Raw genomic sequence first — 26,540 nt, forward strand, 5'->3', positions numbered from 1 at the left:
GTATAACGCCTCTCCTGGTTCGGACACCAAGCCCTAAGCGCTTTACAAACCAGAGTCATTCGCGCAACCGGGTAACTACCTGGGTACTGGTGACTGACTGCTGCCTTTGGCCGCTCATCATTTGTTTCCTGTGTCACTCATTCAGTCAGGCTTCACCCACACACGCACGCCCACACACACACACAGACACACACACACACACGCACGCCCACACACACACACACGCACGCCCCACACACACACACGCACGCCCACACACACACACACACACACACACGCACGCCCCCCCCCCCAACACACACACACACTGACACACACACACGCACGCCCCCCCCCCACACACACACACACACTCTCTCTCTCTCTCACACACACACACACACTCACACACACACACACACACACACACACACAAACACACACACACATACACACAAACACACACACACACACACACACACACACACACACACACAAACACACACACACACACACACAAACACACACACGCAAACACACACACACAAACACACACACACAAACACACACAGGAGCTTAAGGGTCTACGATAAAGTAGATCAGTATTCTCTAGTGCCCGCGCGCGCGTGTGTGTGTATGTGTGTGTGTGTCCGCGCGCGCGCGCGCGCGCGCGCGCGCGTGTGTGTGTGTGTGTGTGTGTGTGTGTGTGTTTCCTTTGTTAAAAAGAAAAAAAAAAGAGGAAAAAAAAAAGAAGCCAAAACCTGCTGAGAAATCACCTCAAATGCCCTGCCAGGCAGTCGCCGTTTGCAAACAAAGTTACCGTGTGATCATATTACTGCCCGACTATTGGTTATGCATCGATCCCTGCCTCGTGTTGAAAACCATAGTCACTCGGATTCAAATGTAATCATCTTCTTGTCTTCACACTGATCACAAGTCATCCTTATTCTGCAAGATGCTTATAAATCTCTCTTATCAGAATATGGTTCCAAACTTGCGTTGCAAAGAATAGAACAGAATAACTATGTACTGGTTTAGAGATGGAGTCACCATTTACCAAACATGGTTTTGCGTTGTCGTAGAAGAGAAAGTGTTTAGAATTACTTTCGAAATGAATGCAGCTGTAAGACAGACAGATCTCCAATTTCATGATTTTTTTAGGGTGTTTTTTGTTTGTTTGTTGTTGTTTTGTTTTTGTTTGTTGACATTCAGAGTCACAAGACTGTCTTGATCAATTTCAAATGTTGAATTCTTTGTCAGTGTAATTCCACACCCACGCAAACAACGATATCTTTTAGTATCGACGTAATCACACACTTCCATAAACATGTTAATCTCCAATAGTCGTAAAAACTGCACTGCAAGCAAACATCTCTTGTGCTTATTTAACTGCAAACATAATGTGACAACTGTTTTGCTCCGCTTAGCAGAGCGTTGAGCAAAACGTCAGACTGTCTTCCCTTTCGGAGATCACTTGCTGTTGAGTGAAACAACAACAGCAGCAACAACAAAAAAGTCCCCGACTTTAAATGTCACATTGCTGTCTCAAGGCCTGATAAAGCGTGTTGGGTTACACCGATGATCAGGCTTCTGCTTGGCAGATGTGGTGAAGCGTATATAGATTTGTCCGAACGCAGTGACTCCTCCTTGAGCTGATACAGATACTGACAGTGAATTATTGATTCAAGGTAAATTCTCGGGGACATGCGCGCTATAAATCTAGGTGTCGGCTGCTGTTGCTTCGGTCCCTCAGCAGAAGAAACAACTAGACGTGAGAGAGCTGACAGGGGGTATAACTCCTCTCTACCTGCCGTTGTCTGCACACTGGTCTCTGACCAAGGAAGGCTGGATTGTTGGTGCAGAACCACAGGTAATGTTTATTTGTTGTTGATGTGGTTGAGAACTTGACAGTGTCCGATGGTTTCAAGAGGTGTTTTGGTGTGAAGGGGAGGAGAGTTGGACTTCGATGTGAACGGATAGAAATACACACACGCTCACATGCTGTAATGTTCGCGCGCACGCCCACACAGACACACTACACACACTGACATATACACACGCACATGTGCGAGCGCTTGAATATATATGTACAATATATATATATATATATATATATATATATATATATATATATATATATATATACTCCACGCTCATACATACACACACACACGCGCGCGTTTGCAAGCATGTTCACACGCACAAAAACAGACATACAGGACAGGGGTATGGGGGCATTGTGTGTGTGTGTGTGTGTGTGTGTGTGTGTGTGTGTGTGTGTGTGTGTGTGTGTGAGTGAGTGCGTGTTACTGCCCGTCATGATCTAACTGATGATGATATCACTGTATGCGTCCATGCGCCCAGGTGTGTGGCCTATGCATGTGCCAGTGCCCATCAGTCGTGTTCGCTTGCCTGCCTGTGCATGTGAGTCTGAATGTGTGTGCGATTTGTTATGTAAGAGAGAGAGACAGACAGACAGACAGAATGTGTGAAAGAGAGAGAAGAAAGAGGGAGAATGTGTGTGTGTGTGTGTGTGTGTGTGTGTGTGTGTGTGTGTGTGTGCGTGCGCGCGCGCGTGCGTGTGAGACAAAGACAAGGACAGAGAGACAGACAAACTCTTGGTTTTTGATCTGTAGATCAAATGGGCATAGCATGTATTTCACAAGGGAAAAGGACATATTTGCTATGAATTAGTGTTTCTGTTGAAATGCAGGAATATAATCAAATTCTATTTTCTTCTAAGGGTGTAATCCTTTTCATTTGTCACCTGTCGATCAGCAAACGAGTCAACAATTTCGCTTTCAGAGATGATTAAGTATTCTTGTACCTTACTGTGTCACTGTTTCTATCTCTTTGTGCATGGACATGCACGTGTGTGTTGCATTCATTGTCTGATCATAACATGCTGTGCTTTATTCATTATTTGACCACAACACAGTGTATGGTATTGTCTGACTATAACACAGTGTGCTGAATTCATTGTCTGACTATAACACAGTGTGCTGAATTCATTGTCTGACTATAACACACTGTGCTGTACTCATTGTCTGACTATAACACACTGTGCTGTACTCATTGTCTGACTATAACACACTATGCTGTACTCATTGTCTGACTATAACACACTGTGCTGTATTCATTGTCTGACTATAACACACTATGCTGTATTCATTGTCTGACTATAACACACTGTGCTGTATTCATTGTCTGACTATAACACACTATGCTGTATTCATTGTCTGACTGTAACACACTATGCTGTATTGATTGTCTGACTATAACACACTATGCTGTATTCATTGTCTGACTGTAACACACTATGCTGTATTCATTGTCTGACTATAACACACTATGCTGTATTCATTGTCTGACTATAACACAGTGTGCTGTATTCATTGTCTGACTATAACACAGTGTGCTGTATTCATTGTCTGACTATAACACAGTGTGCTGAATTCATTGTCTGACTATAACACACTGTGCTGTATTCATTGTCTGACTATAACACACTGTGCTGTATTCATTGTCTGACTGTAACACATTATGCTGTATTCATTGTCTGACTATAACACACTATGCTGTATTGATTGTCTGACTATAACACACTATGCTGTATTGATTGTCTGACTATAACACACTATGCTGTATTCATTGTCTGACTATAACACAGTGTGCTCAATTCATTGTCTGACTATAACACACTATGCTGTATTGATTGTCTGACTATAACACACTATGCTGTATTGATTGTCTGACTGTAACACACTATGCTGTATTGATTGTCTGCCTATAACACACTATGCTGTATTCATTGTCTGACTATAACACACTATGCTGTATTGATTGTCTGACTATAACACACTATGCTGTATTCATTGTCTGACTATAACACAGTGTGCTGAATTCATTGTCTGACTATAACACACTATGCTGTATTCATTGTCTGACTGTAACACACTATGCTGTATTGATTGTCTGACTATAACACACTATGCTGTACTCATTGTCTGACTATAACACACTGTGCTGTACTCATTGTCTGACTATAACACACTGTGCTTAATTCATTGTCTGACTATAACACACTATGCTGTATTGATTGTCTGACTATAACACACTATGCTGTATTGATTGTCTGACTATAACACACTATGCTGTATTCATTGTCTGACTATAACACAGTGTGCTCAATTCATTGTCTGACTATAACACACTATGCTGTATTGATTGTCTGACTATAACACACTATGCTGTATTGATTGTCTGACTATAACACACTGTGCTGTATTCATTGTCTGCCTATAACACACTATGCTGTATTCATTGTCTGACTATAACACACTATGCTGTATTCATTGTCTGACTATAACACAGTGTGCTCAATTCATTGTCTGACTATAACACACTATGCTGTATTGATTGTCTGACGATAACACACTATGCTGTATTGATTGTCTGACTATAACACACTATGCTGTATTGATTGTCTGACTATAACACACTATGCTGTATTGATTGTCTGACTATAACACACTATGCTGTATTGATTGTCTGACTGTAACACACTATGCTGTATTGATTGTCTGCCTATAACACACTATGCTGTATTCATTGTCTGACTATAACACACTATGCTGTATTGATTGTCTGACTATAACACACTATGCTGTATTGATTGTCTGACTATAACACACTATGCTGTATTCATTGTCTGACTATAACACAGTGTGCTGAATTCATTGTCTGACTATAACACACTGTGCTGTACTCATTGTCTGACTATAACACACTGTGCTGTATTCATTGTCTGCCTATAACACACTATGCTGTATTGATTGTCTGACTATAACACACTGTGCTGTACTCATTGTCTGCCTATAACACACTATGCTGTATTGATTGTCTGACTATAACACACTATGCTGTATTGATTGTCTGACTATAACACAGTGTGCTGAATTCATTGTCTGACTATAACACAGTGTGCTCAATTCATTGTCTGACTATAACACACTGTGCTGTATTCATTGTCTGACTATAACACAGTGTGCTCAATTCATTGTCTGACTATAACACAGTGTGCTGAATTCATTGTCTGACTATAACACAGTGTGCTCAATTCATTGTCTGACTATAACACACTATGCCGTATTGATTGTCTGACTATAACACACTGTGCTGTATTCATTGTCTGACTATAACACACTATGCTGTATTCATTGTCTGACTATAACACACTATGCTGTACTCATTGTCTGACTATAACACGCTGCTGTACTCATTGTCTGACTATAACACACTATGCTGTACTCATTGTCGGACACTAACACACTGCCAACACACACGTCCACAGGTGCTGGCCCTACACACACACACACACACACACACACACACACAGAGGCAAACAGTCGTGCACGCGCACGTGAAGCATGGCTGCGCATCTTGCACGAATGGCTGTCCCACCCTTTCCCCTCTCCCCCCTCCTCCCCCTCCTTGCCTGCTCCGCGCTGATATCAAGCTGCCATGCACGTGTCATCCACACCACCACCCCCACCCCCATCCCAACCTGCCGCCTGCCCAACGGGTCACTGACACAGGCCACACAGAAGAACCCAGTTCGTTCCCTCGAAAAGTACTCCTGCTCAGACTGCTTCTGTGCCGGCGGTGACTACGACTACGACTACGACCTCGACTCTGGTGAAGAGTCGGACGACGACGTTGATGACTACCTCAGCGCTATTTGCCTGGCCATTGACTGTCTGATTCCCCGCTGTTGGGACCCCCGGAGAAAGCCAGGACGCTGCTGTCCTTCCTGTCCACACGGTAAGGGTTTGGGTTTGTTGTGCACGCTGGTTTCTTCAGAGTTATGTTCTATTGGGCCAACAGCAAAGTGAGAGCCGTATCATCAATGGTTTCTCCACTACAATGGGGGATCATTTACAGCTTAGTCTTTTGCGACTGAAAAGGACTGTAGCTCTCAAAACTAGGAGGCAAGATTGCGCTGGCTCTTAGTGCTGCAGCCTTGGGGGGCTAGTTGGCCTTTGGGAAACCATCCCCAACGCCGACTGTCCTAAAACCCCCCTGGTCGAGAGAGTGGGGATGTAACTTGGGCAAGACACTCTCCACTATAATCAAAATCCAGCCCAGGTTGTCAGGACAGCAGTTGTGTCCTCTATTGTTCTGATGGTCATAGACATGACTGACTATCATATCATATCATAAATATGTATATATGCGTCAGTGTGTGTGTGTGTGTGTGTGTGTGTGTGTGTCTTGTGTTACTCTTTTTTGTCACAACAGTTTTCTCTGTGTGACATTCGGGCTGCTCTTCCCAGGGAGAGCGCATCGCGACACTGAGAGACTGCCCCCCCCCCCCCCCCAATCCCCCCGTTTATTTATTTATTTATTTATTTTTTATTTTTTTGCTTTTATTTTTACTGTCTGCAATTCAGTTTTATTTGTTTTCCTATCGAAGTGGATTTTTCTACAGAATTTTGCCAGGGACAACCGTTTTGCTGCCGTGGAAATACTGATTTTTTTCTGTTCTTAAGCCACATTTGGTGTTGACAAAATACCTCTAGAGAAAATGAATTTATCAAAGTTTAACACACACACACACACACACACACACACACACACGGTTATCGCATTAACTCGAGTGGTGTGTAAAACACCCACACGACCACAAAATGACGCGTTTTGATAGGTAGTTCCACATATAAAATCCCCACCCCTCCATATTTTTGCCTTTTGACACACGATCAACATATAACTGGCGATAACTATGTTTCAGGTGAAAACTGCATTGTTCCGACAAGAGTCGTGTGGGCAGCCAAAAAGAAAAACCAAAAGATAAAAAGAAGGCGAAGAAGGGAGATCATTCCGGCAGGCAAGGACAGAGAATACGGACGGAAGGTGTGTCGCTGTGACGACAGACATCATTACCGCTACAGAAAAACGGCCATCTGTAAACGGAAACGGGGTTAACATTCTGCCTATAGGCTACCGGACTACTCTCATGTAGTATCAGTAGCGATAATTCTCACGTTTCGTCATTCTCATTTCGGTTTATTCAGCCAACTCACAACTAAGAGTTGAAACGAAAAGATAGATCTGCAGTGAAAAGAATTTAATGATGAATGACCAGATTTGGAAGAAATTAGTTTGGAAGAGTACTAACGAAAGTTTTCGATAATTATGAACTGTGTTATTATAAATGGGTGAAGTCCTGTTTTAGCATCTCAAGTTCAGGGACCGATTATACCGACAATTTTCGTGCACAGATGAAACTATTTCCATCAGTAGATTTTCAGTGTATTCTTTATTTATTTATTTTTTTCATTAAAAACATTGAGTTATTGTATTCAGTTTCGATGCGGTCGCTAAACAAGCGTGCCACCATCTTGCTCTTTCCGTAAGCAAAACACAGGGCAGCTTGAGACAAGCGTTGGCTCAGTTCATTTCAGGGGTCATACCACAGAATACTAAACAGGCCTATTTAGTATTCTGTGGGTCATACTGCGTCGTATCATAACTTATTCTTGATCAAGAAGGGTCGATAATACGCAACATTTCTAATAAAATATATGCCTCCACTGCAAAACACAGGGAAATTTAAGTTTATATAGGTCCCAAAATTAGGGACGCTAAAATAGGACATTAGGCAACCCCAAAAATGAATGACTGAAAGTTTCCAAGAGTGCTCTTCAGATTTGATTTTATTATGTGTGTAATTTCTCATTCACTGTAAACTTCATTGCAAACGCCCACTCCCTCCCCACTTTGGGATAAAAGTGGAGAGGATAAAAACTTTATACAGGGTAAAATACCTGGGGAAAAGCCCACAACTCTCTTTCAAACTGAAAGTGGAAAGAATTAACGATAGTTAAGTGTGTAATTTGTAATTATGTTGCTTTACAAAACTGCAGATTCAGATCCAGAAATAAAAGAACAGAACACCTGCATGAGACGTTGACAGTGTTCTCAAGTGAGAGTATGACGTAAAAAATCATGACGCAGTGGCTTGTTCGTTTTTGTAGCTGGCGTTTTGTTTTTCACCTCATTGTTCTCTCTCTCTCTCTCTCTCTCTCTCTCTCTCTCTGTAAAAGAGAGGGAAAGGGGGTTTGGGGGTGGGGGCAGGGGGGGCATGAGGGAGTGGGGACGTGGGCGTCACTTTAATATAACATTCATTACACGATCCAACAATTTCCTTTTGATATGACCAGTTTAACGAGGGACTTCTCATGCATACAGTATACACCCGACTTGGTGAAACTAAGTACGGAAATGAGCTACCGCAAAGTACCCAGTAAACGCTCATTCCCAGCCATTGCATGGTCACCTATTGAAACTAAGTGGGTTTTTCTTTTTCTTCACAAAGTTGTGGAGTTCGCACATGGTTTTGTTAATTTTAGATTGGAATTTTTGCAGTTCAGTTTATCTCCCCCCAAAAATGTATTCTGGGATACCATTCCATAACCCCCCCCCCCCCCCCCCGACCCCCCACCCGAGTACACAGTTGATTCATTTGAAATGAACAATCGTAGCAAAGGGAGATATGTATTTTGTATTTGTATTTCTTTTTATCACAACAGATTTCTCTGTGTGAAATTCGGGCTGCTCTCTCCAGGGAGAGCGCGTCGCTACACTAGGCTATAGCGCCACCCATTTTTTTGTGTATATTTTCCTGCGTGCAGTTTTATTTGTTTTTCATATCGATGTGGATTTTTCTACAGAATTTTGCCAGGAACAACCCTTTTGTTGCCGTGGGTTCTTTTACGCGCACTAAGTGCATGCTGCACACGGGACCTCGGTTTATCGTTTCATCCGAATGAGTCCGATGTGAATGTCGGTATTTGAAACAACCCTGTCACGCCTCGTGGCATTCATTTGTGCGTGTGTTCGTGTGTTCCTCTCCCTTCCCCTCCTCTCCCCTTCTCTCCCTTCCCCTCCTCTCCCCTCCTCTCCTTTCCCCTCTCCCTTCCCCTCCTCTCCCTTTCTCCCTCCTTCTCTCTCCCCCTTTTTGCTCTATCGTTCTCTTGTGTGCTCAGTTCTGTTCCGAACTGAAGCACGTGAATCTGTTGTGATGTGTGTCTGACATATCCTTAGTCCTTCTCGCTCTGAACTCTTGAGATGAGTTCGGAGTTAACGTCGTTTTGAAGGAAGGGTTTTGCTTTGCCTTTGGTGCCGAGCTTTGGAAGGAGAAGGGTCGCCGATCCAGCAAGCGAGCTGTTGGGTGCCCTCTTGGACAGTCGTGGGGTTCGATTCTTGTGTGACCCCCTTCTGCCTCTGTGTGGATCTGTGTTCTGTGTTCTCTCCTGGGCCAGTGGTGTGCCTGATTCCTGGTGACAGGGGGGGGGGGGGGGGGGGGTTGTATAGTTTGTCCTCGTGGTGTTAGTGTCGTAACTTGTGACGTTTGTTTGCATTTTTGGGATTGTTTAAACGGAAATCTTTTAAATCCAGTATTCTTTTATTTCTAGATATTTTGGGGGGAATTGATAAGGTTGTTAAGTGTGCTATTTTGACATGCACTCGGCTCGATTTAATGTTTCAAATATACCTTCTTTACAATGAAAACTGTCTAAATTTCCCAAAACATTTTTGTGTCGTGTTAGAAATGTAGTACGATGATTTGTAATATTACCTCATAGTTTTGTTTCTGCAGTTCGAAACTAGCATTATAAATAACGACAAATTGTCATTTAGGGTAAATGTGTCTTGCGTATTATATGCAGGTTTAACTCCTTAATTATGAGAGAAACAGTAATGGGCGGTTCCTGTACTTTTTGGCATTAGTCGTTTTTTGTGTGGAAGCACTGCATCAATATCCACTTACTCGCCTACTTGCGTAATGTGTATTGCTTAAGGAAAGGGAGGGGGAGGAGTACTCTTTCATAACGTGTTAGAGCATAGTCTACAGAGATATGGGAGTCTTGTTACAGATTTGTTCCCTGTGATTTATTCCTGTGGGTTCCCCCTGACTGCCACCCCGACGGGACTCCAGGATTCGCCTTTTCAGTGGTCATCATTCCACTTCATCCCTATCCGTTCCAAACTCCCTCACTCCCACTCCTTTCCCCGACCTCTTATTTCCAACGTCCTCACCCACAGTCCCTCATCCCGTTCCACCCTCTCCGATTCTGCAGGCATGTGACTAAAGCCAGTTCAGCGACACTGGTATTCAACGGACGAACTTGATTTAGGTTCAAGTGCACTGACATTTTTTCGGGTAGATCTGTGCTGCCGTTACTAGGGCTTACTGTGTCGTGGTCATGCTGCTATGGTGTAACTAAAGAGTGTTGCTGTAGTTAAGTGTTTAAATTTGTATGCCTGGACCAGGATATTCAAAGTGCACAACATAAAGAATTGAGCTGAATTATCTGTCTGTGTTTTGTGTTGTCGGGGTGTTAGTGTGGGAAGGTGCGGGGGGTTCATGGGCAACCCCTTATGGGTTGTGACAAACCCCAATCCCTGGGGAAGAAAAAGATGTCATAATTTTGTTTTGAAAGAAAAGAAAAAAAAAAAAAGTCAACAGAAACCGAGAAAGGATACACACGATAAATATCATGGAATCCATGTCAATGTTCGGTGTGTTATGGAAACAACATACCTAGCATGCACCCCCCCCCCCGAAAACGGAGCATGGCTGCCTATACATGACGGGGTAAATAGCTGGAATCCATGTCAGTATTCGGTGTGTTATGGAAACAACATACCTAGCATGCATACTCCCCGAAAACGGAGCATGGCTGCCTATACGTGGCGGGGTAAATGACGAAGACAGTCATGCACATACAATTTTGCTTGTCGTGTGACCGTGTGTGTTCGTAAATGAAACCTGATTGAATGACACAGGAAACGAATGATGAGCGCCCAATGGCAGCTGTCTGTCGGCTGTACCCAGGCAGGCCTGTTGTGCAAATGAGTGTCTTTGTGCAGTGCTTAGAGCTTGGCTTCTGACCGAACACAGGCGCCATACAAGTATCCGTGAAAATCCATTTCACCTGTCTTCATTTGGTTTAAACAGTATTTTATTTGGAACATGTCACAATACAACACATATCGATGAACAAGACAACAAGAAAATCTTATATAAAGTCCTGTCCTGATACATGTACATACTGAATATGTGACGAATGTCATCATAACTAGAAGTTAAGACGTGAACATACATGAATTGTAAACAAAACCAAGCTGAGATATAAATGAAGTGAAGAAAATGAATAATGAACGTGTGGTGGAGGAGGAAGTCACTGAAGAGAGAACGAGAAGTATCCACGCTGGGGCACAAGCACAGCACTGTCTTCATTTGACTGGGATGTATGTGTTGTCTTTCCACTCGTCCCGTTTCTACAAGTTGCATGTCTCTTTCAGAATGGGGTAACAAACTTGTGTAGCAAAGAACAGGACAGTGCTGATAAGGGGAGTATTCTCCCCTCTCTGTCTCCATCTGTGTGTGCGTGTGCGTGTGTGTGTGTGTGTGTGTGTGTGTGTGTGTGTGCGTGCAAGCGTCAGTCTTTTCCCTGTGACAGATTAATGTTCCAGTTCAGAGATATTGATTCAGCATCATTTGCATATGCACAGGTGTGTTCGTTCGTTCGTTCTTTTGCTTAACGTCTATCCACATTTGTGACTTTAGACGAAAATCCAAAAAGAAAAAGAAGAAAGAAAAACGAAATAAAACTAACTAGTCAACCAGTAGAATCACAACAAAGAGCCAACTGGGCTCCAAATTAAACTCTGAACTATTTCAAACACATGTTGATTATCATATAAGACATTTCTAATGGAAGCAGATGGAACTGCAGATTTTGTAAATGACATAGGTAAACATGGTTTTAACTGTTCACATTCATGGATGATATGCACAGGGGTAATTTCATTGCCGCAAATGCAAGTCACATTAGAAGTATATTTTGTTTTTACAGTATCCAGTCATAGTGTATATTAGACTGGTGAGCCTTCTGCTACTGTGATGTCCTTTTGTTTTAAAGAAAACATGCGATCAATTTTGCGCGAGCTATTGTCAGTACTTTCTCTGTCAGGGTCAGACTCCTGTTTTAGTTTATTGACATGGTTCCAGCACGTTTTCTCCAGTAGAGAATAACCTTCTTGTAATGAATATGGAATACACATTTCTATGGCATTGTATGTGTTCATTGCGCCTTTTTTCGCACAACGATCCAGCCGCTCATTTTCGTGAGAAGGGATCCAACAAAAGTTAATCTTTGTACCATGGATGGTCAAAACAGGAATTATATGACGAATGTCTGTTACGAGTTCTCCTCCTGTCTTCAAATTGAAATATTTTCATGCTTGTAAATACAGTTTTAGAATCGACACAGAATGACACACCTAAACCAAAATGGCTGAGGCTACCAGCGGCTGAACCTGACTGGCAAAAGATGGTGTAGGTCAACAAAAGAAAATGAGAACAAGAAGCTTCAGTGCCCGTGTGGCGACTACATCCACACATGCTGTCAGCAGGCAAGTAAAATCGATTGGCAGAGGATTGAAAACCCAAATTCCAGAAACTAAACTTTCCGATACGAGGTTACCTTTAACGATCGACCTCCCCACGGAAAAAAAAGTAGGAATGACGCCTTTGATCCAGGCAGACCTCAACAAAGAGGATATTTAACTGGATTTGAGGCTGACGGTGACAGCTCTCTGCAACCGTATTACATCCGTGGGAGCTCAAATCAACGAAAACAACTGTTTCTATGGTTACCAAAGAAACACAAACGGAATCCAGCCCCCAAAACCAAACTTACATTCGCCGAAGCAGCAAAACGTTCCGGATTTCCGGACTGAGTGCAGCACAACAAAGGAAATCCGATATAGACAGCAGGACAGACACGTCTACAAAAGCACAGTCAAAGGGAAGCAACCACAGTTTTAGTCTTTTGTTTTCCCTTGGAGAGTTGTTTGTAAAGAGAATGTTAGGAAGTGGATCCTAATGAATATTGATTGTGTCCTAGCTTACTATTTTATTCTTTGTCTATAAAAAATCTCGTGGAGAAAGTAATCAGAAGTAATTATTTTTGTAGGTTGGAAACTTTTAGAAAAAGAAAACCAAGTCCCATTACCTCACTTCCTGTTTTCTTGTGTTAGAGAGTATCTTTTTTCAGGGAGGTGAGAAGAGGCCGGGAGGACTGTAAGCACATGTCAATCTGAGGAAACAAGTTGGCACAAAGGGTTTTTTTAATTCAACGTTAGTAAGTTAGATTAAGATTATAAGTTAATTAGACTAAAAGGTAAGCCTATATGTTGTCACTGACTAAACCATGACTTGGACTAGACTAAGATAGAATTGGATCTAGTTTACCATGTACTTTTTGGCACGGGCAGCCATATTGAAACTTGGATAGAGTCAATTGTGATTTTCTAGAATATTTAGTAGGCTGTCTTGTTGAAAGGGTATTTAAAAAATGCTAATAATGTGTGTGTGATTAGGGTTCATAATTTAGCCCAATATTCCTGACACTAAATGAGTAGACTAATAATAGGCTTAAGTCAGTTGATAGATCTGTACAGTTTTAGGCCTGTTCCGGTGGAAGAACTTTTTTTGTTTGTTTCTTTGTTTATATAATGGCCCTTGCAGAGAAAGAAGGAGAGTCTTGCTTAGCATTGTTAGTATGCATTGTGTATGTGTTATTTCCAGGGGCCCGTTGTTCGTTCTTAGCATTGTTAGTATGCATTGTGTATGTGTTATTTCCAGGGACCCGTTGTTCGTTCTTAGTATTGTTAGTATGCATTGTGTATGTTATTTCCGGGGACCCATTGTTCGTTCTTAGCATTGTTTGTATGCATTGTGTATGTGTTATTTCCAGGGACCCGTTGTTCGTTCTTAGTATTGTTAGTATGCATTGTGTATGTGTTATTTCCAGGGACCCGTTGTTCGTTCTTAGTATTGTTAGTATGCATCGTGTATGTTATTTCCAGGGACCCGTTGTTCGTTCTTAGTATTGTTTGTATGCATTGTGTATGTGTTATTTCCAGGGACCCGTTGTTCGTTCTTAGCATTGTTTGTATGCATTGTGTATGTGTTATTTCCGGGGACCCGTTGTTCGTTCTTAGTATTGTTAGTATGCATTGTGTATGTGTTATTTCCAGGGACCCGTTGTTCGTTCTTAGTATTGTTAGTATGCATCGTGTATGTGTTATTTCCAGGGACCCGTTGTTCGTTCTTAGTATTGTTAGTATGCATTGTGTATGTGTTATTTCCAGGGACCCGTTGTTCGTTCTTAGACTGCGTTGATTGCCACATCTGTGTTCTCTCCTTACCTCCCCCCCCCCACCTTGCCCAGTTACCCTTGTTTAAATCTACACCCAAATTGTCCCTGGTCTAGCCTGTAAACTTCCGAAATTCTGCTACCCAGTCTCAATAAATCTGCGGCATCTTTGAGTTATAGCTGGGATGGGATGATGCTTGTGTTGGTCTAAAATCAATCTCTGTTGTTTTAGTGTTTAATGTTGATTTTGATTTTGAAATTGATATTTTGAGAATGTTGAGAATTCTGTCTTGGGAGTCCGTTTCCATATTTTGTACGGTCGTCTGAACGTGTCTCTTGGCACCAAAACCATTCCATGTCAAGTTGAAGTCATCTGTCTGTGCTTGTACACTGTAACTCCATTTCTTTCCAACTGGTCTGTGCGCTCTGAGGTTCGTGTCAGTTCACAAACCTGGGCCCGAGTTCCATGAGGCGATCTTTGCATCGCTAAGTTTGCTCAAAGTTAAGAATGTTCCAAAGCATATTATGGAATTGACTGTGGAGTTAGGAACATTCTTAACGATAAGCAAACATAAACATAAAGTTGGGTCATGCAATTCGCCCCTTATTCTCTCTCTCACGGCATCTTGCAACAGGGTAGCTCGCGATAAATTATGATTTTTGTTGCCGTGTCAGTGGAAACGTCCACTGGTGGACAATGTCAAGATTCCAGCACCAAGCAACGTGACCCAAAGTTAATTAAACTCCGTTCAGAGCGTCAGCTTGAACATGTGTGTGTGTCTGTGAGTGCGCGAGTGTGTGTGCGTGTGTGGGTGGTAATGTGCAATATCCACCGATTTTTGCCTGAAGACGGAGTGAGTGGTGTTAACGAGGCGTGGCCGGTGAGTCACACCGAGGAGAGGAGGGGAAGAATGTGGACATTGCTCACACGTCTCCTGGAATGGCTGGAGCAGATCAGAACAAGCCCTGGCTGATTTCTGTCATTTCTCACGTTATCACTGCTCCTGGCCATTTCTTGTCTCCGCCACAATCCCATCCTCCACGCTCCACACACACATAATATTATACACGCGCGTGCGCGCATACACAAACACCCACCCAACCTGCACACACACACACACACAAACATGCACACACAATATTAGCCTTTATATGTTCAATCTTTATTGTTGCACGTGCAAATATAATTTCCACTCTTTCAAATCACAGAGATGAGGCAGGTGTTGTAGATTTTGAACTGTAAAACAGGGAAAACCAATCATTTGAATGATGGTTATTGAAATGCTACTTTTTTTTAAAAATTGGCAGCACAAGCAGTTGAGAGAAAAATACCGACAAAATGATGATACAAAAAACAAAAACAAAAAACCAACAAAACCCCCCAAACAAACAAACAAAAAAAAAAAGAAAAAAAGGGGGAAATAAACATTCTCGTGTTGACTGGAGTGGTAGTGGGTGAAAAAAAGGGACTACAGTCATACAAGCATATGCACACAAGTTGACCATGTTTCTAATAAATGGAAAGTGATAACAATAGAAGACATCATCTTTACCTCTTTCATGATGCACGGGAATAAAACTGTTGTGGACTAGGAATAATGTGTGCTGGATTCCCTTTCATTAGGATGGTGGAGGACGACTAACCTGCGTCAACAAGAAGAGGAAGAACAGATAATTTCAAAGCTTGAATGCCAGGAAGTCATGCTGTTTTAACACATTCGGGGCGTCCAGTGTGTCTCCCTGTTTTTTTTCCCCAAACAGATCCTATTTATCCTATCTAATGTCGAGTCTGAATAGCCCAGCCTACAGCTTTTGTCCTCAGAAATGCTGGATTCGTTGTCTTCCTCCACCTCTTTGCTCTCAGAACCTTCACTTACAAACAGTTCAAGGCTGTTAGCTTCGGTGAAACGCCGCCGTTGACGGGAATTATTTGTCGTTCGTATGCAGAGAGTTAAAAGATGTATGTAATGTTAATCATCATTATCAGTGAATGTGGTATTGGAAGACACACACCACTACTCACAGTGGTAATGATAGTGAGAAGAGGAGGTTTGTGCCTGTGGCTCAGCTTTTGTGTTGAATTTTCAATGCACGTTGCTACAGTGATGTCATGGGTGCTTCAGTGGATAGTGCTACACTATCGATGTTGGTGCTTCAGTGGGTATTGCTACACTATCGTTGTTGGTGCTTCAGTGGGTATTGCTACACTATCGTTGTTGGTGCTTCAGTGGGTATTGCTACACTATCGTGGGTGCTTCAATGGATAGTGCTACACTATCGTTGTTGGTGCTTCAGTGGGTATTGCTACACTATCGTGGGTGCTTCAATGGATAGTGCTACACTATCGTTGTTGGATCTTCAATAGATGTTTCACTGTTTTCACGGGTCCTCAATAGATATTGTCATGTTATTTTCAGTGCACATTATCGTGGGTCTTCAATGGATATTGCTACACTAATGTCGTGGGTCTTCAATGGATATTGTCATGCTATTTTCAATGCACATTGCCACACTAATGTCGTGGGTCTTCAATGGATCATGTTATTTTCAATGGACATTGCTACACTATCATCGTGGGTCTTCAATGGATACTGACATGTTATTTTCAATGGATATTGCTACACTAATGTCGTGGGTCTTCAATAGATATTGCTACACTATTCTCGTGGGTACTGAATGCACATTGCTACACTAATGTCGTGGATCTTCAAATGGATATTGTCATGCTATTTTCAATGGACATTGCTACACTAATGTCGTGGATCTTCAAATGGATATTGTCATGCTATTTTCAATGGACATTGCTACACTAGTGTCATGGGTCTTCAATGGATATTGCTACATTATTCTTGAGGGTACTCAATGGACATTGCTACACTAATGTCGTGGATCTTCACTTCAACCCCCCCACCCACCCCCCAGGCACAATCAGGACACATCCACAACTGCGGCAACAGGCACATGAATGTAGTTCATCATCATCATCGTCGTCATCACTGTCACTGAAACCACCATGGATTTCATTGCTATCGTCATCATCATCATTGTAGTTTCAACCATAATGGATTTTTTTAATTTATTATTATCGTCAACATCATTGTAGTTATAGCCATGATGGTTTTTTATTATCGTCAACATCATTGTAGCTACAAAAATGATGGATTTCCACCATCGTCAACATCTCTGTAGTTACAGCCATAATGGATTTTATCATCACCATCATCATTGTAGTTACAGCCATAATGGATTTTATTATCACCATCATCATTGTAGTTACAGCCATAATGGATTTTATTATCATCAACATCATTGTAGTTACAGCCATAATGGATTTTATCATAATCACCATCATCACTGTAGTTACAGCCATAATGGATTTTATCATCACCACCATCATTGTAGTTACAACCATAATGGATTTTATTATCATCAACATTGTAGTTACAACCATAATGAATTTTATTATCATCAACATCATTGTAGTTACAACCATAATGAATTTTATTATCATCAACATAATTGTAGTTACAACTATAATGGATATCACTATCATCAATGAAGTTACAACCACGACGGATTACATTATCGCCATAATCATTGTAGTAACAACCTAACAGATTCCATCATCATCATCATCATCATCATCATCATCATTGTAGTTAAAACCATAATGGATTTGATCATGGCCACCATTGTCATTACAACAATGATGGATTGAATTAGCTTCATCATAACCATTGTAGATACAGCCATGATTTACTTCATCATCATCATCATAATCAGCCATCATCATCATCATCAGCCATCATCCTTAGCACAGGGTAGAGTTTCAAAACAAGGTTCAGCAGCAGTTGAAAACGATTGGAATGTACTTTTTTTTTTCTTATATCACATTTTAGTTTTTTTGATGTCTTCTTATTTCAGCATGCATGCATGCGCCTTAATTGTGCACACACGCATACAGGCACGTACAACTCCCACCCACCTGTACCCCCTCCAACACACACGCACACATATACACATGCATAGACATGCATGTGCAAATGTAACTCACACGACGCAAACATGTTACGGACACATATAGTTATACATAAAACACACGTGCAGAATCACGGAGTGTATATTCGTGCGTGAATTCAACACGCACACACACACACACACACAAACAAAATAGCGCGTGCGCATGCGCGCATACCAGTACTCATATACAAACACCACGAGAGAGAGAGATAGAGACAGAGAAAGAGACACAGACAGAGAGAGACAGACAGAGAAAAAGACAGAAAGAGGCACAAAGAGAGGCTGACAGAGAGAAGGACAGACAAACATTCAGAGATAGACAGAGACAGACAGACATTCAGAGATAGAGAGACAGAGACAGACAGACATTCCGAGATAGAGAGACACAGACAGACAGACAGACAAACATTCAGAGATAGAGAGACAGACAAACATTCAGAGATAGAGAGACAGACAAACATTCAGAGATAGAGACAGAGACATACAAAGAGAGAGAGGGACAGACAGACAAAGAGACAGACAGACAATCAGAGATGTTATGACCATTTTGTCCCCTCTGAATATGCCTCTGGTCACTGGAGGGTTAATTAATTCATCAGACGATAACGTGTTTTCTGGGGCTAAGAACTCAGTGCTGACGCCTTTTGTGTGAACTTTCGTATCCCTCATGTCAAAATGCAACATCGGTCATGCATTTCATTGCATTAAAATACATTTCATTTGTGATCATTTCTCTTTTTTGGAGGGAAAGGGGGTGTGGGGGGTAGGGGTGGGTGGCAGGGGGAGTGCGGGGGGGGCGGGGGTTGGGGGGGCAGGGGGAATGGGAATGTGTGTAGGAGGGGGTGGGGGGGTGTGCTTAATTGATGAGAGAGGAGAGAAGATCTATTCAGAAAATACATATATTGATCTCTAAAGAATATGGTAAAGGAGAAGAAGAAGAAGAAAGGGGATGAGGAGGAGGAAGAGGAAGAAGAGGAGGAGGAAGAAGTAGGAAGTAGAAGAGAAGGAAAAGAGGAGGAGGAGGAAGAGGAGAAGGAAGAAGAGGAGGAGGAGAAGGAAGAAGAAGAGGAGGAGGAGGAGGAGGAGGAGGAGGAGAACAAGAAACTTCTCATCTTCTCTTCCCTTACTTCTTTCATAATTTGATGTAAAAAAAATAAAGAAAAAAAATAAAGAAAAAAAAAAGAAAAAAAAGAAAAAGAAAATAAACCAACTGAAAACCAAAACGAACCAAACACAAAATGTGACAGCAGACCCCTGAATGACGCTGGTTCATTGTTATAGAACCCTGCTAAACCTTTAAATAGTACTAAAAAAAAAAAGCAACTCTCTTGGACGTGTTTCTCTGCCTGTCTCTCTTTGTCTCTGTCTCGTACCCTCACTCCCTTCGTGTGTTAAACTTCATTTGAATCCCCCCCTCTCTCTCTCTCTCTCTCTCTCTCTCTCTCTCTCTCTCTCCCCCCCCCCTCCCCTGTGATAAACTTTGTCATGCCTTAAAGATTTGATTATCTTCTCAAGTGTTTGTAGAAAACGTAAAAAGAAAAAAAAGTTTGATTATTCAAGCGTGGTGTTAACAATTCAAACATTTTGATCAGTTGAAGTTAATGAGTTCACAACAACAAACTTAACTGCTTGCAAATACATGTTCTGCTTCACTGAACCCAACACGGAATAATGACTGCCTAAATGGCTGGGGTATAAACGGACATACATGTAAAAAAAAAGAAAAAAAAAATCCCACTCGTGTAGAATAGTTAACATGTTAGTCACAAGCCACAAAACGAAGAGGAAGAATAAGTGTCACCGAACTTCCTTATTTAGCAAAAGAAATGCTCAGATGAGCAAGGGCTTTCTCCCGCCACATTATCGTCCAGTTGCCATGGTACCAACAGGGCAGCTCCAAGATTTTTTCAGAACAGGACAGGACAACAAAGTGTTGTAAACTGCAGTAGGGTATAGGACAGTACATTGCAGCACAATACGCAACAATACAGCACAGTACAGTACAATACACTACACCAAAGCACAGCACAACACAGTACACTATACCACACCAAAGCACAGCACAACAGTACACTATACCACACCAAAGCACAGCACAACACAGTACAATATACCACACCAAAGCACAGCACAACACAATACAATATACCACACCAAAGCACAGCACAACACAATACAATATACCACACCAAAGCACAGCACAACACAGTACAATATACCACACCAAAGCACAGCACAACACAGTACAATACACAACACCAAAGCACAGCACAACACAGTACAATATACCACACCAAAGCACAGCACAACACAGTACAATATACCACACCAAAGCACAGCACAACACAGTACAATACACCACACCAAAGCACAGCACAACACAGTACAATACACAACACCAAAGCACAGCACAACACAGTACACTATACCACACCAAAGCACAGCACAACACAGTACACTATACCACACCAAAGCACAGCACAACACAGTACAATATACCACACCAAAGCACAGCACAACACAGTACAATATACCACACCAAAGCACACCAAAGCACAGCACAACACAGTACAATATACCACACCAAAGCACAGCACAACACAGTACAATATACCACACCAAAGCACAGCACAACACAGTACAATATACCACACCAAAGCACAGCACAACACAGTACAATATACCACACCAAAGCACAGCACAACACAGTACAATATACCACACCAAAGCACAGCAAAATACAGTGCAGAATAAATCAGCAGAGCACAGCTCAATACCATACAATACATCCCAGCACAGCATAGTACAGTACAGTAGAGCACAACAGGGCACAGTTAAGTACGGCACGGTACATTACATTACATTACATTACATTACAATATTATACAATACAGTACAACACAAACGAGTACAGCAGAACACAATGCACCAACAAAATGCAATACAATAAAGTACAGCACAGCACAGCACAATGCAATACAGCAAAGCACAATACAACACAGCACAATGCAATACAGCACAGCACAGCACAGCACAGCACAATGCAATACAGCACAGCACAGCGCAATGCAATACAGCACAGCACAATGCAATACAGCACAGCACAATGCAATACAGCACAGCACAGCACAGCACAGCACAATGCAATACAGCACAGCACAGCACAATGCAATACAGCACAGCACAATACAACACAGCACAATGCAATACAGCACAGCACAGCGCAATGCAATACAGCACAGCACAATACAACACAGCACAATGCAATACAGCACAGCACAGCACAATGCAATACAGCACAGCACAATACAACACAGCACAATGCAATACAGCACAGCACAGCGCAATGCAATACAGCACAGCACAATGCAATACAGCACAGCACAATACAACACAGCACAATGCAATACAGCACAGCACAGCACAGCACAGCACAATGCAATACAGCACAGCACAGCGCAATGCAATACAGCACAGCACAATGCAATACAGCACAGCACAGCACAATGCAATACAGCACAGCACAGCACAATGCAATACAGCACAGCACAGCACAGCACAATGCAATACAGCACAGCACAGCACAATGCAATACAGCACAGCACAATACAGCACAGCACAATGCAATACAGCACAGCACAGCACAATGCAATACAGCACAGCACAGCACAGCGCAATACAGCACAGCACAATGCAATACAGCACAGCACAATGCAATACAGCATAGCACAGCACAATGCAATACAACACAGCACAATGCAATACAGCACAGCACAGCACAGCACAATGCAATACAGCACAGCACAGCGCAATGCAATACAGCACAGCACAATGCAATACAGCACAGCACAATACAATACAGCACAGCACAATACAGCACAGCACAATGCAATACAGCACAATGCAATACAGCACAGCACAACGCAATACAGCACAACACAGCACAATATAGTTCAGTGCAACATAGCACAGTACAATACAGCACAACACAGCACAATATAGCACAGTGCAACACAGCACAATATAGCACAGCGCAGTACAGTACAGTACAGTAAATCAAAACAGCTGTGTCTGGCCATGACCAAAACAGCCGTGCCTGGCCATGACCATCAAAACAGCCGTGCCTGGCCATGACCATCAAAACAGCCGTGCCTGGCCATGACCATCAAAACAGCTGTGCCTGGCCATGACCAAAACAGCCGTGCCTGGCCATGACCATCAAAACAGCTGTGCCTGGCCATGACCAAAACAGCTGTGCCTGGCCATGACCATCAAAACAGCCGTGCCTGGCCATGACCATCAAAACAGCCGTGCCTGGCCATGACAATCAAAACAGCCGTGCCTGGCCATGACCATCAAAACAGCCGTGCCTGGCCATGACCATCAAAACAGCAGAGGAGGTGACTGCTGTCCTGGTCTGGCTGTCTGGGCAACAATCTGAATGTAGCTGAGAGCGTCTTGCCCAAGTCACATCCCCACTCTCCTGGAGCAAGTTGCAGTGCTTGGTTCTAACTTTTTGACAGTTACACGTGACTAAATGCTTATGTTGACCGAGCTACGCCATTGGTCAGTTCCATACAACACACAGTAGCGGGTTACGACCATACTAGGCTCTTCCGTCCGAGCAATGCAACTGGCCCCTGGCCAAAAGGGCTTTAGGACAGCCAGCCATCAATGGGATGGTTCCCAAAGGCCAGCTAGCCCCCAAGGCTGTAGCACTAAGAGCCAGTACAATCTTGCCTTCTAGTCTTTAATACTCTCAGAAAAGCAAGATACTATACTCTACAGTTCAATATGATGTAAACTGGCTTTAATGAAAGAATGATACATGATGCTAAACAGCACAATATGATGATGATAACATGGCAATAATAAAATAACGGTGACATGCAATGCTAAACAGTGCAATTGCAATATCAGATATGATTCTATCAAAGTGAAATTGGCATGGGAAAGGTAGCGGCATGTTCTTCTGTCAGAATAATAATAATAATAATGGATAAAAAAACAACAACAAAAAAGCAAAAAGAAAAAATCCATATCAAGCATGGATGATAATGTAACACTAAAAGCTAGCGGCATGTGCTTCTGTCAAGAATAATAATAAAAATCATCATGCATAAAAAAACAAAAAAACAACCACATAACAAGCATGCATGATGATGTAACATTAAAAAGCATGAATCATTGTTATGACATCAATATCAGCGACACACAGCACACCAAAACCTGAAGTGAGCCACTGTGTCAGCTGAAAAGCAGCAGCATTCCTCTTGACAAGGAAGTTCATCATTCCTTTGTAAGCAAAGTGAGCAAGTTGACGGAATCCTTTTTGATTATATTGACCAAGCCTCACAACCATCAGGTGGGACTCCTTTGTACAGCTGACATTTTGGAATGGAAGACAGAGAGAGAGAGAGAGGGAGATAGAGAGGGAGATGGAGAGAGAGGGAGAGAGAGAGAGCGAGAGGGAACTCAGAACTCAAAACGTTTTTATTCAAGGATTAAGATTTTAGGCATAGCCTATTCTTCCAATCTGTCCTCGCTAATCTACATCTATTACAAATAGCACACACATAAATGAAAGGAAAAGGTTTTCATGCAGAAGGGTATACATAATGAAGAAAACACCCCCCGCCCCTCCACACACACCTACATCCGTGCATACACATGCATACACACACTGACGCTCGCGCGCGAGCGCAGGGAGAGAGAGGGAGAGGGAGAGAGATGGGGAGAGAGAGAGAGAGGGATCAGAAGACACACAGTACAGGACATCAGTGGGAAAGCCGTGACAACGCTTCCATTCCAAGCAAAATGACCCCACCGACAGCCTGCCCACTAACAGTAATGATATCAACAATAACTGATAATTAATGATGATAATCATACTACTACTAATGATGATAATGTCAGTAACAAAATTAAGATATTGAATAATAATGATGATAATAATAAAGATAACAACAACAACAAAAACAACAACATCATCATAATTTCCAATCACAATCACAGATTTTACAAGAATTAACAAACAGGCATACTTTCTGCTTTTTTTGTTTCTTGGATTCTCTGCAAGCAAAGTTTTAAAATAATACATGAAACATAAGTGCCAGTTTTCTTTGACTGAAAAGCAACTGACCAGTGATAACAAATGGTGCAGTGTTTGGTGCAGTTCTACAAGTGTATCTATGGATGATATCATCCATAAGACATTACAGGCTTTTTCTGCAACTTAAAAAATCCCTGCGACTGATGATTGATGTGGTTGATTCAGGGGTAAACTGTAGTTGCTGACTCTAGCATAACTCATCCATTGACTAATGCCCTATCTATTTATCCTGTTTTACTTATTATCATTATGGACGTCTTTAGTTTATTACAATGGTATGTGGTGTGAAATCGTTTTTGTTGCAGCATATTTGTCTACATGTAAAAGAAAAATTTTAAAAAATGTTGATAATAAAAAAAAAATCTCTGCGACTGATCAAAAAAAAAAGAAGGAAAAAAAAGAGAAATAAGAACACCCACGCACACACCCCCTCCGCCCCCCCCCCCAACACACAAACACACACCAAACCCCAGAAATCGTTGCTCACAACGAGCATGCAACTTGAACATGACATTGTTCAAATCTCACATAAAATAATTATGATACACATCCAGTTTAATTTCAACAACACAGCCACTTGTGTTATGAAAAGGAAACTAGCAAATCAACAAGAACAACATAAATCAAAGAATCAAAAGAAACTGAAAATAAACAGAGAAAGAGACATGCAACAATCAACAACCCGAGAAATCGGGGGGTGGGGGGGGGGGGGGGGGGGGGGGAAGAAGAAAAAAAAAAAAAAAAAAAAAAAAGGACAATTTTCAGTCCAAGGGAAGCAATCTACATTCAAAGCAGCTGCTTCATAGTCTAACGCCTGCAGTTGTCTCCCATGAATCATGACTCTTCCACCCCACTCCGGTTAACATTGGATTAAAACCTTTCTCTCATAGTTGTAGGTTCCTCGGCCGCTGACGTCGAGTTGGAGATATACTGTCTAGATATCACTAAAAACGGAAGCCAGGCTGGAAATATACTGTCTAAGTGTTACTATAAATGGAAAGCAAGTTGGAGATATACTGTCTAGATATCACTAAAAACGGAAGCCAGGCTGGAAATATACTGTCTAAGTGTTACTATAAATGGAAAACAAGTTGGAGATATACTGTCTAGATATCACTAAAAACGGAAGCCAGGCTGGAAATATACTGTCTAAGTGTTACTATAAATGGAAAGCAAGTTGGAGATATACTGTCTAGATATCACTAAAAACGGAAGCCAGGCTGGAAATATACTGTCTAAGTGTTACTATAAATGGAAAACAAGTTGGAGATATACTGTCAACATTTTATAATTAATGGGCACCGGTTAGGGAAGCACTGAAATTGTTAGAATCATAAGCACAATAAATACAATGAGCGACTCTGATTTAACTGAACTGAACCCATTTAGAAGAGAGGATGAATAAGACAATTGTTCTAAACATTCTTTTTGTACAATAAATCCGTTCTTTCAATAACAATTTATTGATCAACATATGTTAAGCACACACACACACACACACACACACACACACACACACACACACGTAGACACACATTCCTACCCAAGCATTCAGCTCTACGTTATCACGGAAGAGCTGAAAAGTCTTTGTGAAAGACAATGACGTTAGAAAACACAAACAACAACAGCAATTATACACATTAAAAACTTTGATTTTGTCATGTTATTTTCTTCTTCTGGGTTTAAAAACGATAATACAGCCACCATTAAGCAAAATGATAAATAAGGACGAGTTTTGTGGTGGGTGGGTAGGTGGTGAGAAGGGGGTGGGGTGGTGGAGGAAGAGGAGATACTATTTTCATTCGGTAAAAAAAAAAAGAAAGAAAAAAAGCCTAAGCGCAAGCTGAGGTCTTAATCATTCATACTATCAACATGGTTTCCTGAATGTCCAACAACGAACAGCTTTACATGCATCTCAGCGGTGACACTGTAGTGGAATTCTTCCAAAATTATTACTATTTTTTTTAAAAGTCTGATCTTTAATATATTCGACTGATCAAACAATATTCCATTAAGAAAACTAAACAACAACAACTAACAAACCTAAACAAAACAAAACAGAAGTTGGCATTGCCAAGTTAAGCATTCCAAGAGGTGAAACTTGGAAGTAATAAAATCTGACTGTAGTTAAAAAACACAACCCCCCCCCCCCCCCCCAAAAAAAAAAAAAAAAATCCACCGCTATATGAATGATA

The 26,540-nt window shown here is 41.8% G+C and overlaps 1 protein-coding gene across 1 annotated transcript; it reads left to right on the forward strand.

The window, feature by feature from the left end:
• Positions 1-1,717: 1,717 nt before the first annotated feature.
• On the forward strand, positions 1,718-8,030 carry LOC143289603 (uncharacterized). The gene is made up of 3 exons (XM_076598640.1): positions 1,718-1,849; positions 5,333-5,802; positions 6,773-8,030. Exons 2-3 carry the CDS (start codon positions 5,409-5,411, stop codon positions 6,964-6,966), a joined length of 588 nt encoding a protein of 195 aa, XP_076454755.1. The 5' UTR covers positions 1,718-1,849; positions 5,333-5,408; the 3' UTR covers positions 6,967-8,030.
• Positions 8,031-26,540: the final 18,510 nt, after the last annotated feature.

Source organism: Babylonia areolata, chromosome 14, assembly GCF_041734735.1.
Source record: "Babylonia areolata isolate BAREFJ2019XMU chromosome 14, ASM4173473v1, whole genome shotgun sequence".
In the NCBI taxonomy this organism is placed as follows: Eukaryota; Metazoa; Mollusca; class Gastropoda; order Neogastropoda; family Buccinidae; genus Babylonia; species Babylonia areolata.